The sequence below is a fragment of the Myotis lucifugus genome, unplaced genomic scaffold (genome assembly GCF_000147115.1).
Source record: "Myotis lucifugus unplaced genomic scaffold, Myoluc2.0 scaffold_59, whole genome shotgun sequence".
NCBI lineage: Eukaryota > Metazoa > Chordata > Mammalia > Chiroptera > Vespertilionidae > Myotis > Myotis lucifugus.
In genome coordinates, this window is record NW_005871107.1 from 5820668 (window position 1) to 5834569 (window position 13902).

Here is a 13902-nt window from a genome sequence, read left to right on the forward strand (position 1 = left end):
CGATCCCCCAGGGAGCAGGCCTAAGCCAGCAGGAGGACATCCTCCGAGGGGTCCCAGACTGCAAGAGGGCATAGGCCAGCTGAGTACCTTCCCCCCCACCCCCAGTGCACAAATTTTTGTGCACCATGCCTCTAGTAGTGATATAAGTGCTTTATAAGATGTGTGCACAAGGGATTATGGGAGGTTTGAGCAGGTACCATATCTTCTTTATGATGTCAAAAATTAAACTGTGGAAGTAAGTCCTAAGGTCTGAGTGATATTGTGGTTCTCTACCCAGGAGAGAATATGATCAAAAAGGGACATAGAAAAAGTAGAATCTTATACGACACTTATTATTAAGTAGAGGCCCAGTGCACTGATTCATGCACCGGTGGGATCCTTGGCCTGGCCTGTGGGGATTGGACCAAAACCAGCTCTCTGACATCCCCCGAGGGGTCCCGGATTGTGAGAGGGTGCAGGCCAGGCTGAGTGACCCCACCAGTGCACAAATCTGTGCACCAGGCCTCTAGTATGTATGTAAGATCTTTGCTTAATCTCTTCCCACCTTTTCCTCCTCCCCCCTTCCCTCTGAGATTCATCAGTCTGTTCCATGTTTCCATGCCTATGTTTTCCACTCTTGCATTGAGCATCGGCCCCCTGGTGGTCATTGCACGTCATAGCTACCGGCCATATATATATGATTTGCAAAATTCTATACCCTGGCTGATCATATTTGTTTTCTCAAGCAAGATCTCAGCAGCTGTCCTGGAAACAGAGATCTCTGATACTCACCACTTCTGGGAGAAAGATATTCAGTTTGATAGCTTATATAGTCTATTTGTCCTACTGCTTATGTACACCAATGCTCCATGTGGGAACCAGTGCTTGATCTCTTTGTGAATTGAAGAAGACTGAACACACTTTTTAAAAAAATATATATTTTGTTGATTTTTTTTTATTTTTTTTACAGAGAGGAAGGGAGAGGGATAGAGTCAGAAACATCGATGAGAGAGAAACATCCATCAGCTGCCTCCTGCACACCCCCTACTGGGGATGTGCCCGCAACCAAGGCACATGCCCTTGACCGGAATCGAACCTGGGACCCCTGAGTCCGCAGGCCGACGCTCTATCCACTGAGCCAAACCAGTCAGGGCTGAACACACTTTTCTTATTAAGATAGCATAGCCATCTGGTACTCTGATTAGATAAGATAAGGGCCCTTTGTCTTTGCAGAGAGCATATCTTCTCTTAGAATCAGTGGTTATTGAGAGTCATTTTTTTGCTTAATCCAGATACCCTGCATCTGAACCCTTCAGGGGGCACTGAGGTTTCTGCAAGGGAAGAATAAGCAGCCAGAACAATTTGTAGTGAAGAAGATCTAGTACAAAATACCTGGTTGAGGTACTACTCCTGAAGGAGCAATCCTTTGGGGTTAGGAGTCAATAATCAGGTGTCTACAAAACACCCTGCCATTTTGACTAAATATATGTCTTGTTCTCAAGGAGGAGAAAGAAATGTGCACTAGGAGCCAGAAAGACCAAAAATGAGAATGTGAGTATGGTCATGGGAAAGGTCTGTGAAGAATAGGGGCAAGGGATAGGACAGCTGGAAGAAGAGTGGGAAAAGGCCCGTCTCTAGAAGGAATCATATTGCCTTTTGCAAGCATTTATCCAGGACCTTGTATTCACTATAAGGAATATGCAAGTCCTGCATTTAAGAAGCTTACATTCAGCCCTGGTGGTGTGGCTCAGTGGTTTAGAGTGTCAGCCCTTGCACCAAAGCATTGAGGGTTGGATTCCTGTTCAAGGGCACATACCTGAGTTGCAGGTTCAATTCCCAGTCTTGGTTGGGGCACAGATGGGAGGCAATCAATCAATGTCTCTCTCTCTCTCTCTCTCTCTCTCTCTCCCCCTCCCTTCCATGCTCTGGAAAAAAAAAAAAAGTCAATGAAAAAACATCCTCCTGTGAGGATTAAAAAAAAAGAAGAAGAAGAAGAGGAAGACAAAGAATGAACTGGGGAGATAGTTTTGTACACCAAGTCCAGTCAATATAGGGCAGAATGGGATAAATGGACTCCTGAAGAGAAACAGAAAATATTTTATCATTAGAGGTGCTTAGCTCTAAAGAAAATGCTGGGAATAATGCCAGGAGAAACTAAAGGAGGACTTAACATCTTTTTAAAAATTCATCTGTGAACTCCAGGGAACTGGGTTCCAACCATTCATCATCTGTGGAACCATGCAGTCACTGAGGGTGGCCCTGTTGAAGGGAGGCCTTACTATTTGAAATCCTTCATAGGTTCCATGGGATGTTTAAATACAAATTTCACAAGATTTTAAGGACAGTCAAAAAAAAAATATGGTACAATGTTGCCTATTGCCAACAAGCATGGGGCTCAGGGAAGCAACTGCAGTTTCTACCCTAAGGAAACATCTGTTGCTCGTTAAAGGTGACTCTACTAGGGCAAGGCTCAAAGGGGACAAATCCATTTGAACAAATCTGGTGGAAAGCTTGAGACGCCATGCTCCTAGGAAGTCATGAAATAAACAATGACTTTCTGCCAGTGCTGTTATTTATATTTAATTTTGGCCAGTGTTTTTAAACCATGTGCACGGAAGGGCTCCACTCCTCCCAGGACCGAGGCCACAGAGCTGTTCTGTGGTCAAGATCTCTAACATCTGCACTTTCCTTTGGAAAGCATTACTTTGACATCTTTCGTGCCTGCTTTTCTGATATGTATATATTTAAATAATAAATAGGAGAAACCTATTCCTTTGTCCCAAAGAAGGCAAAAATCAGTTGGATTGGCTATGGCTATGGACCACCGTCTCTGGCTGATAAAAGAGGTCAGAGCACAACCCCACCATCACCCTCATCCCACTTTGCTGAAACCCTTACCCAACAGCTGTGGGCTGCTGACAAAACCTCAGGAGTGTTTGCTCTACTAAGTAATCTATTTTTAGGAAGTGGTAAGATATTATTTAAATGTTTATTAACAATGCCTTTGTTGAGGATAAAAGGGTAAAGGGAACCCATAGCCAGTTTCCATCTCTTGGTGTCTTGCAGTTTTTATCTTGTTAAAGAATCAAACTATAATGTACCTCAGAGGAAAAACACTCTGATTTCAGCTGGTCCGCTGTACTGCTTCTTATTCACAGTGAAAAATACCAAATTTTTAACAAAATATGAAATGCAGAAGTGAAAACTATTTTAAAGCAAATAATTTAAAATAAGGTAGAATACTCATTTTAAATGATTTTAATTGTATAATATTATGTTCCAACTCAAAGAAGAATATTGCACAATACTTTTATATCACAATTATTATTTTTCTCACTCTCTGGTGAGATTTTGATAAACAAAGTTGACTTTGGAAATAACACAGAGAATGTCTTAATTGGTTAAATTTCAGTAACCTGTGATGAAATGAAAGCAGGATATCACATTCATATAAAAGACAAGTACATATTCATAAATTCACTTGGCTGTAGTGAAAAATAAACTTCTCATGTACTTAATAAAACTTAAAGAAAAAATTGAGAATGCTGTGAAAATAGACTGTAACTCCAAATTTTTTTCATGTACTCTTTTGCTATTGAAAATCCATTACACCTGCAAGACTTCTAAGAATAACTGATCACATACGAAGAAGCTAACATCTGACATTTTTAAAACAAAATCTAGATTAAATAAATACAATTTTGCACTGTTAACAAAATCTGTGAATGGTAAGGTAAAATTAACCAAATAACATAAACAAACAAAAATAACCCACCAGAAAAAGATGTATCATGTCATGGCACCTAGAAATATTTCTGTTCAAATGTATGAATCTACAGCATTTTCCCTATGTAACAAACATAGTGTCATCACAGAGTAAGGAGGAAATGCTGAAAGTTTAAGAACATAAAATATTGTCCGGGCCAGGTGAATCTGTTGGTTGGAGCATCGTTTTGGCACCAAAAAGGTTGCATGTTCTATTCCGTCAGGGCACATACCTAGGTTGTGGGTTCAATCCCAGTCTGGGCACATATGACTGACAGGCAACCAACCAGTGTTTCTTTCTCACATGTTTCTCTCTCTCTCCCTCTTTTTCTAAAATCAATAAACATATCCTCAGGTGAGTATTAAAAACATAATAGTAAGATAAATAAAACATTAGTGGTCACTAAGCAACATTAATTCCATGGAACTCCCAATTTTATGAATTCATTACAACCGTTTTTATTGTTTCTCCTCTTTGCCTTCTAATTAGTATTTTTAGCAGAGGCATTGCACTGGAGGTCCAGAGGGGGGTATATGCCTCAGGGGACAGTTGTGTTTTTTAAACTCCCATTATGTGTTTTTGTTAATTTTAGAATTGTTGCTTATCAAACTCATGAACACACCCTACCTTTGCTCTATTTTTTATTTATTTCCAGGAAAATTCAACCACAGCATAAAGAGAAAAGACACAAACATGTTACACTGTCTGACACAGCATTCACTCTTGCTCTGCCACTGACTTTCAGAAGCTGGGAATTATTTCAGGATTGTTGGTGTCTCTGTTCATGCTTAAGTTAGATATTCCACACCATGAATTGTTTTATGGTTGTCCAAAGATACAATTAATTGTTCACATTTGTAAACATTATAGGTATCTAACATCTGGAATATTTACTCTATCCATTATTTTCATGAAGCCCTAATATTTTATTAAATACTTGAAAAAACTCTTTGTAGAAGATACCCTCAGAAACACTCTTCTCAAAAAGAAAAGGGTAAGATAACAGGATTAGTTTGTTGTATCTTAAACTGAAAACACTAATTACGATCATATATCAGAAAACAGAATTATTCCATTCAAAGCTGATTCTCATTCATATTGATGATTGGAGATTTACTTAGAATAAAAGATAGAGAAATTATGTAGCCTAGGATGATGCCAGACTTGCATGAGGGACAATTTTTTCAATTGAATGTGGATATTGGGCTATGACTATTTATGATCTTGTTTGTTTATTCATGAGCTAAGGATATGACTCTTTGTTGTTTTCTGTTCATTTTTAATATTGTGTTCTATTTCAAAACCAGTTTAAAATTTTTAAACTAATTTTAACCATCTGTCACTTTAATTCCATTTGGGTTTCAACAGAGGACTTATTTATAGCATGGGCAGAGAAAAGCTCAGCACCCATTTAAATGACCAATTACACCGTCATCCTCACTCAGCATTGCAAGTACCAAACTTCATTATAAACTCGGGAAAAATAAAACTTCAGATCCAAATATACATAAATTACTTGTAGCATTTTAAATTAAAGTCAGGAAATATTTAAAGTCTTCTAGCCTTTTCACAATTAGTGTAATAACATTCCCACAAGTTGAGAAAAAGTTATTTGCTTCAAATGCTAATCTGTGATATTTCTGAATATTTTTGCCGTCAGAAATATTGGCAAAAATGGAACTTAATTGTGAGTGAAAAATATATAACAATACTAAATAAAACCCTTCCCTAGTTGAAAACGTCATTCAGAAACATCTGCAGAAAACAAAACCCAAAACAACAATTTCTTAAATCTTCACACAAATACATCTAGTTTTCTTTAATCAGTAATCAAAACCCTGCAGGTTATGTGACACATACAATCACTCAAGCTAGGGCAAGCCTACGATAGCATTTCTTTTACTTACAAAGATCAAAACTAATTTTACATAAAATATCATAATTTCATATATAATACCTACTGATTATAATTTGCTAATTCCACAAGGTATACCTTAATACCTTACAAAGGTACATAGGGGAGGAAATCCAACATTAATTTTTCTATTCCAGAGACTCAGTATGGACTCCCCTCTTTGGGCATATAAACCGGGGTACAGCCTGTGGTCTGGAGAAATGGGCCAACAGTATTATTGGTGTGGTTTTTAGCTATCCTTGTGACACCCAGAGCACAGTTTCTTTAATCTAAGTAAAGTTACATGATAGATGATTCCTGCCTTCAGAAACTGATGTGTCAAATATTTATTTATCTTAGTTACCTTTTAAAAACCTTATTGACAACATGTCCACATTGACAAAGTCTTTAAAAATAAAAACCCTATATTAAGGCTTTCAAGTAGACTTTAGATGCACATTTTCACATAAATTTAAGTTCAACAGCAGCTCTGACATTGAGATTTAAGTAATTCATGTGCTTTTTATCTTTAAAGAATATATTCTCTAACCTATATGTGATTTCTGAAAATCTGTCCAACTCCTATCTACAAGAAAAAAATTATCTAGGCATTTCTATTACCATTTTTTAAAAAGATGCTGATACTTTCTAGGTCAGTTTTTTATTTTCAGGCTTTCATTTAGGTAGATTGTGAGAACTATCTTGATATCCTTTTTCTAAGTCCTGTACATATAAGTAAATAATGCAAACAGAAAGATAATTGAACTACCGGTTGAAGGTGTTTCTATAATGTTAAACTCATACATCTCCTTTTATTCATTTGTTCCATATGAAAATCAATTCATTCAAGGGTTTTGTCACAGAACACTAGAAAGAGCAACTTTAAAAAAACTGTCTGTAAGTGTTTAAAATTAAACTTTAAACCAGACCGTTATCTGTTAATGTTGAACCGTGATCAGAACCACAGCACTGTACAAGCAATAATAAAAACTCTTCCAGAAGCTCCTGCTTCTGTTTTACCTCTTGAATTTCTTTCAGGAAATATATAGTGTTGTACTTTCTTTTCTTCAGAAACAACAAATTGATCAAAGAAAATGATTATAGGTTACTGTTATAAATGCACCGATACCCATGCTTTGAAGAACTGACAGTGTATTCTACAGATATACTATATGTGCCATAGACTATGAAAAAGGAAACACTTTCGGGGAAAAAAATCACATCACAAAGTGTATTATAAAAATAAATTACATAGCATGTGCCCATGGACCTGAAAGCTTTGCAAAAGGAGGAGAAATTGCTTTTGACACAAAGATTGAATTGCTCTTGCAACCTATTTTTATATTATCAGCAATGCCATTTTCAGCTTTTACATTATATTCTCAAAAAAATTCACTGGAAGTAGAAAATTATTTTCAGTAGTGATCAGTAGCCTGGAGGACCTTAGTGATGATGGAGAGCTGTAGTAACACTATCCATTCAACAGGGATTCAGAGGCAGTACACACACCCAGTATGTGCTTGATTTACCATTTCATCGGGAGTTCATGCGTAACTGGTGAATGATGATGCTTTCTATAAAGAGAAGAAAAACACAGCATTTTCAATTACACTGAAACTCAAATCAATAGTTTATGTGAGGATCAACACCACATCATTTCATTAAAAGACCATGGATGTTAAACAACACAACAAACAAAAACAGGTACATGAGCCCAATAGCTTCTCCTGCAGTTTTTTACTACTCTTGGGTAACATATTTGTATTGGCGTAGGTGCTTTACCTCCAAAATTCTTAAAGCTTTTCAGAAACCACGTCTAATATTCTAACAATATTAGATCAATTTTACTCAAGCAAAGAACTAAACACAAAGACAGTAATTACTACATACGAGCCCCATAGTGGGAAACCAGACTATTTCCTAGAAGTAACTCACCTAGAAGTAACTCTCTGTTCTGAACAATATTCATATACTTTTAATTTCTTTTTTAATGCATCTGAACTTGAGTTTTAATAAGGAAATATTCATTATCTATTCTTAAGAAGTTAATAAACACAGGTAACTTACTTTTGTCTCTGACTGCTAAATCTAAATTCATTCGTATAAAAGTAAATAAAAAATAAATTGAGATAGCAATTAGAACAGTACGAGCCACATTGTGGGTGTGTGATATTTATATTTATTGATTTTTTTTAGCTTAATCTATATGCCTTCATGAACAAGTAGCTTTTTTTTTCATTCTATCATTCAAGGATTGTTTATTGAGGCCCAATTATGTGCACATCACTGTGCTAGGCATGGAACTACCTTGGTGAGAAAAAATGACAGTCTTGTCATTGCTGAGATTATAAAGAGCATAGGAAAGAAATCTAAGCCTCAAATGGTTCCTCTGTCTGAAAAAAACTATTACCTCCCTGTCACATATGGCAATGTTGTAAGTGTAGAAAATAACATCAGGGTTTATCAATAGGGTGAGAAAATTTCCACCTATTATTTTCACTTTAATTTTAAATACTAGTTTAATTTTTATTTTTACTTCAGTAATTTATATCTAAGCATTAAGTAAAGTACATTATGTCATAGACTTATTGGTTTGTGCTAATTATGTTCAGTGGGTCAAAAACACAATGTTTCTTAATTCTTTCATTAAATTACCACTAGGGGGAGATATTTCCATTCCTTCCTTCTACCTATCAATTAAATTTGGGATAAAGCAGGTAACAAAGCAAAATAAAATAAAATGTATAAATGTTTACATTTAAATATAAAATTTTTATAAAGCTTTTATGACATACATACAATTTTTTCACTATACCAGAAATCTTTAAGAATCATCCTCATGTTTTTCACTGGAAAATTGTTCTAGCTTTATAATTTTTCAGTGCCTAAAAATATATCAAAATCTTAAGGCAAAAACTAAAAACGCTAATTAAAATATCTAAGATTAAAATGTTATTTCCCACTCAACACTTTTTTTTTTTTAAATTTCTGTAGCCCTAACTGGTTTGGCTCAGTGGATAGAGTATAGGCCTGCTGACTGAAGGGTCCCGGGTTCTATTCTAATCAAAGGCATGTGCCTCTGTTGCGGGCACCATCCCTGGCCTTGGTCAGGTGTGCAGAAGGCAACCAATCTATGTGTCTCTCTCACATTGATGTTTCTCTCTCCCTTCCACTCTCTCTAAAAATCAGTGGAAAAATATCCTCGGGTGAGGATTAACAACAACAGTAAAATTTCTGTAGTAATTTTTCTAAGAGTGAAAATACATAGTTCTCAAATCTCTGTAATAGAATTAAAGCATCTTTCCCATTTTCCTCTTTTAAAAAATAGAAAAACATACATTTTAAAAAGTGAAATCCACATTGTTCTTATTGTAGATGTAATTCAGAATGCTGGTGCCTTTGTTTCCTCACTACAGAATGAGGGTATTGGAGATCATCTCTAAAATTCCTTGTGGGGCTACTATTTTGTGTTACTGTCATACCATCTTCTCTCACCTTGAGTGTGCAGACCTCTAAATTCCTAGAGTCGCCTTCTCTTAATCTAGCACTTTGTAATCTCCATAATAATAATAGCTCTTCATAATTATCACTTGGTAAAAATACATATGGCAAAAGGGTTCATCCATACATAGAAGAATGTCTTGGTTGGACCATTACATTTTATTATTGTCTTTAAGTTAGCAAACTGGTCACCTATGCTTGGCATATATGCTAATGCTATTAATCAGATTGTGTTACTAAAAAGACTGTTTCAGAAATACTTGACAACGCCAAATAGAGTTTTCTAAATTCTACTTTAATAATAAGATATGGTGTTTAACACTTATGTTTATAAACTTTAAAGGAATACAGTTAAGCTCAAGTTATTTTGTTTTGTATACATGGAGACATATTTTATCTTGTTTCTAGAGATAGTGGGATAATACCTATATGATAGTAGCTCTATTAATTTATACGGACTAAACATATTTATTAAATCTGTCTTCACTTATCATCTATGTTTTCCCCAAACCTATAAACTAAAATAAGAATTGCCTGGCCACTACACAAAATTGTGAGAAATTTTTTTAAAATGTTGTTTTAAACCAGGGGTGGGCAAACTTTTTGACTCGAGGGCCACAATGGGCTCTTAAACTGGACCGGAGGGCCAGAACAAAAGCATGGATGGAGTGTTTGTGTGAACTAATATAAATTCAAAGTAAACATCATTACATAAAAGGGTACGGTCTTTTTTTTTTTTTTAGTTTTATTCATTTCAAACGGGCCGGATACCGCCCGCGGGCCGTAGTTTGCCCACGGCTGTTTTAAATCATTAAATTTTGAGATGACTCATTACACAGCAAAACTATCTGATGGAGCCTGACTGGTGTGGCTCAGTTAGTTCAGTTGGTTGGACATCATCCTATGCACCAAAAGGTTGCTGGTTTGATTCCTGGTTAGGGCACATGCCCAGGTTTCGGGCTCAATCCCTGGTAGGAAGCAGCCGATGTCTTGCTCTCACATCAATGTTTCTCTTTCTCTCTCCCTTTCCCTTCCTTTCTTGCTAAATATCAATAAAAATGTCAATAAAAAGCGTCGGCCTGTAGACTGAGGGGTCCCGGGTTTGATTCCAGTCAAGGGCATGTACCTTGGTTGCAGGCACATTCCCAGTGAGGGGTGTGCAGGAGGCGACTGATTGATGTTTCTCTCTCATCGATGTTTCTGACTCTCTATCCCTCTCCCTTCCTCTCTGTAAAAAATCAATAAAATATATTTTTTTAAAAATAACTATCTGAGACATATGGTGACCAGCAAAAAGAAAAAAGAAATGCTCTGGGGATTAATACCATTATTTGTCTTAAAAAAAAACCCCAACAGAATTCCCAAGTCTCTTCCATTTTTTATGATTCAGTACAATAAAAGTCTCATAAATTTTATTGAAGTTACAAAGTCAATGAGCAAATCTTATTCCATCTCCTACTCTGTCTTCACTGAATCTCAGACAAAGACCAATAATAGGTCATTTAGGTCCTCTAAAGTGAGCTAAGTAATAAATACAATTCTATAATAATTTTTTATAGATACCATTTTTCTGACATTTATAATTTGTAGAGGCAGATTAAGACCAAAGGCCATTATTAATTACCACCTCTATCAACAAATTCAAAATAGCAAAGTACTTAAATTTGGGGCCTTCTGATATGCAGACATTTAATAGCACCATTTCCTTTTTTCTAATTGGAAGAAGAAAAAAATATTAGTTAACATACACACATGGAGAGATTAGATTTTTATATATGTTTGACATTAACAGTTTACCAAAAACACTTAATGGCATTTTCTTCTATGTGTTTCTCTTAAGTGTTATCTTTATTTATTTATTTTTAAGGAACTTCAGGTAACACACTAAATACATTATTTGTTATTATGATTTATTGTGAAATGATGTAAATTATGAATTCATTCTTTTATTACACTAGCTAAAATACCTTCCATGGAAAGGAAGTTTAACGTATTATCAATGCCTAATTACAGTTGACTTCTGAACTCACTAACTACTCATCCTCCTTGGGTGGTATCTCAAAACTACTGGCCAGCCAGACGATGAGATCCAAGATGGGATTGGGAAATTTGGGGGAGACTATCTCTTCAGTGTTAGAGTGGGGCAAGCTGGCAACAAATTCGAATTCTGATTCCTCCCAGGAGAGCTCGTTGGCTGTGGAGTAGGAAAGATGAACTCCTTGGAAAGTCATTGTCTTCCTCCCGGGCAATGCATAGTTTATGCTCTGCCAAACTCTGCAAGGGAACACATGAGCTCTGAATTTTAAAAATCTTCTCTAGTAAATGAGACCAGACCACTTTTATAGATAGCCTCTAAGCCAGCGATGGCTAACCTTTTGAGCTCGGCGTGTCAGCATTTTGAAAAACCCTAACTTAACTCTGGTGCCGTGTCACATATAGAAATTTTTTGATATTTGCAACCATAACAAAGACTTATATTTTTGATATTTATTTTATATATTTAAATGCCATTTAACCAAGAAAAATCAACCCAAAAAATGAGTTCGCGTGTCACCTCTGACATGCGTGTCATAGGTTCGCCATCACTGCTCTAAGCTCACACACCAAAGACAAACATAGCAGAGGTTCTATTTACTGCAAGACTTTGTATCAGCAAAGGAGGGCTGCTTCATCCACAGGAAACTGCATACCAAGTTACAGAAAACATTGCTCTTGAGTTTTGTATCAGTTTGTCTGGCTTATGGCCTGCTTCCCAGGTCCCATAGTCCCTACGCCCCAAGGGCTCTGCCTGGAGAGCAAGGCACCAGCTGAGGGCTGTGCTGTTCTTCCTGCCCACCAGGTACCAAGCCCAGCTTTGAAGTTGCTGTTCGCTAGGTATTTTATCCACCTGCAAAAATGTCCTACGTTCTGTACCTTTAAGAAATAGGAGTGCCTAGATATTGTTTACTTTTAGGGTTCTCATTCTAATAAACTGCTTCAACATTCAGTCCTATTATGATCGCATTCATAAATTAATCACTTCTGATAAGACATCTGTTTTAAATAGGAAGTCCAATAAACTTCCTCTGTTGACTTGGACTTGTTCCTTCTTTTGGATTCAGCTCAGCTAATTAAAAATACTTCCGTTAATCAGTGCTGTCATTTTCTTCAGGAAACTTTTCAACCAGATGATATAAATTCTCTTGGGGTTTCTCAACCACCTAATAGTTATTTACTTCCTTCCAAAACATTTCCCACTCCATCATCAGCCCAAATCCCCTTACCTCTCACAAGTTACCAATAATCACAGTTATGCCTGGTAACTTCTTTTTCAGGCAAGCTAATCCTTATCTCTCACATAGATTACTGTTTCCCAGATACAAGCAAATTGGAACTAGTTCTCCTACATATAACATTAATTATTTTTTAAAATCTAAATTAAATGGTGGAAAAATAGGTAAATATTTGAGCCACAATACTCAGGTTCTACCTTTTTGGAAACAGATGCTAACTGCCTAGTTTGAGCTAAGCCTATGACTGGTCACACTGAATAGCATGGAAAATAGCATTATGGGTGAAAATTGAAAAGGACATTGTGCTTTTTAGATAAGTACAACAATATTTATCAAAGTAGTATTATGAAAACTTTGTCACATAGTTTCCATGTAGTTATCTCCATGTCTCAAAGACACTTTGACAATATTATTTTGGCCCAATGAGTATGGATGTTTTAGTTTATTTATGTATATATACTTTGCTCACTTAAAGTAGTTTCATATGAAATAATGAATAATATACTGGGAGAAACTGAAGACCTGGTTTCGTCATTTAATAAGATGGTTAGACATCTTTAAGCCTTATAGTTTTTCCTGTTTTGTTTTTGTTTTCATCATTAATAATAGATATAATTATCTTCTGGACCTCTAATGTCCGGTTCAGCTCTAACCAGCCCTTGACTTTGGAATTCTGTCCATCACACATTAATATAAGTAGAAAGGCCAAACTACTTTTACCAGATAAGCAATTAACCATTAGTTCTTAGGAAGAGTGTTATGGCAAAGTCCTTTTAAGTTGCTTGCTAAACAGTAGTGAAGCATATCACATTATGAGTACAAGAAGGAATGCCAGAATCATAAAAGATTATAACTAAATGCTAAGCCAAACCAAGGTGAGGTGATTTGCCAAAGGTTAGACAGCCATACTCCAGTGTCTGGTATCTAGTCCACTGTTGAGCAATCCACTCTTTCTGGAGATTCACCTTGACATCTGTTCTAAATCTACATGCTGCGTATTGGTGGTGGTGTTGGGTCCTCTAAAATGACAGCATTTCTGATCTGTTTTAGAGGGTCCTTTATGAATCTAAAGAGCATGATAAACCCCCCTCCTGAAACTTCCTCTTTCCTCAAGTGTCATTTCTGCTCCTCATTCAAGTATGTTTATACTTCACAGTGAGCTCTCAGGCCCCCTTAGTTCTCCACGGGTGTGAGGGCTTCAGAGGCAAAAACTCCCCAGTCCCAGACCCTTGGCTGTTTTGTATTCATTACGTGCCATGGTGCCTCTGGAGGGAAACAGAAGTAACTCACACTCTCCAGAACGGCAGTACCTGGATTTCCTCTAATCCCACTGTCTCTGTTACCTCCGTGTCCTCACACATGGTATGTCCGCACCCTCCATATCATTCCCATGGGCCTGCATGCAGACAAAGGGAAGAAGCAAGAGCCCCTCTTTCTTCCCCAACTTTCAGTCATCCTTTAACTGGTTTTCTTTTTCTACAGTAAGTGCC

General features: G+C 36.6%; 1 protein-coding gene across 1 annotated transcript in view; it reads right to left on the bottom strand.

Moving 5' to 3' along the window:
* Window positions 1-3231: 3231 nt before the first annotated feature.
* Window positions 3232-13902, bottom strand: part of FILIP1 (filamin A interacting protein 1) — a 172290-nt gene continuing 161619 nt past the window's right edge. The window contains exon 7 of the mRNA XM_006089339.3: window positions 3232-7213. Within this exon, the coding sequence (XP_006089401.1) occupies window positions 7173-7213 (41 nt within the window). The 3' untranslated portion in view covers window positions 3232-7172. The remainder of the gene's footprint in view (window positions 7214-13902) is intronic.